General features: G+C 61.8%; 1 protein-coding gene across 3 annotated transcripts in view; it reads right to left on the bottom strand.

Annotated features, from left to right (window-relative positions):
• GSE1 (Gse1 coiled-coil protein) overlaps positions 1 to 705 on the bottom strand; it is a 30,359-nt gene that overhangs the window by 27,375 nt on the left and 2,279 nt on the right. For 2 of the 3 annotated variants that reach the window (XM_010579617.1, XM_010579618.1), the window contains exon 1: positions 558 to 670. The exons of the other annotated variant lie outside the window; for it this stretch is intronic. In XM_010579617.1, the coding sequence (XP_010577919.1) occupies positions 558 to 594 (37 nt within the window). In that variant the 5' untranslated portion in view covers positions 595 to 670. Of the gene's footprint in view, positions 1 to 557; positions 671 to 705 lie in introns of those variants that run through there. 3 annotated transcript variants of the gene reach the window in all.

Genomic DNA, 705 nt, shown 5'->3' with positions numbered 1-705 from the left:
CCCCCCATGCTCACAAACCCCCCCCACACCCCCCCCCCACACACACGGAGAGGGGGGGTCCCCCTTCCTCGCCAGCTGCCACGGGGGCCGGTGCTGCCAGCTGGGGCGGCACAGCAAACTTTGGTGCCCCGAGCCCCTGCGCCCGAGCAGCAGCGGGGCTGCGAGCAGGGACCCCCCCCCACCCCAAAACACAGCTCACCCGGCATTTCTCCCCATCCCTCTTCAGCGAGAACCCCCCGGCTCCTCGGGGAGGGGAGAAACCCCCAGGGTAAGGGAGCGGCAGCAGGAAAAGAGGAGGGGATCTGAGCACCCCAAAACCCTGCAGAGCCTTGTGGTGCTGTGCCGAGGCTGCCTGCTCCCCCCCCAAAGCTCGCCGGACCCCAAAACCCCTATTAGGAGCTGGGAGAAAGTAACTTCACCCCCAAATCCCCCTCAGCTGCTGCTGGCCGGGGCGGATAAAGGGGTGTCCCCAAGCTGGGGGGGACCCTGCAGGGAGAACCCGGGGGGGGGGGGGGCTGGGGGGGGGGGGACGGCGGCAGCATCGCTCGGTGCCTTACCTGGTAAGTAATAGAGAGGTGGTTTCAACCCAAACATGATTTATGTTACAGTTCCATTGCGGCCAGGAAAAAAATAAAAATAAAAATAAAAAGACCCAAGGTGAAGAGGATGTGTCAGGAAGCAAAGGAAAAAAAAAAACAAAAAAAA

This window comes from Haliaeetus leucocephalus, unplaced genomic scaffold, assembly GCF_000737465.1.
Source record: "Haliaeetus leucocephalus isolate CR32 unplaced genomic scaffold, Haliaeetus_leucocephalus-4.0 Scaffold668, whole genome shotgun sequence".
NCBI classification, from domain to species: Eukaryota; Metazoa; Chordata; class Aves; order Accipitriformes; family Accipitridae; genus Haliaeetus; species Haliaeetus leucocephalus.
This window is presented reverse-complemented; position numbering and strand designations above follow the sequence as displayed.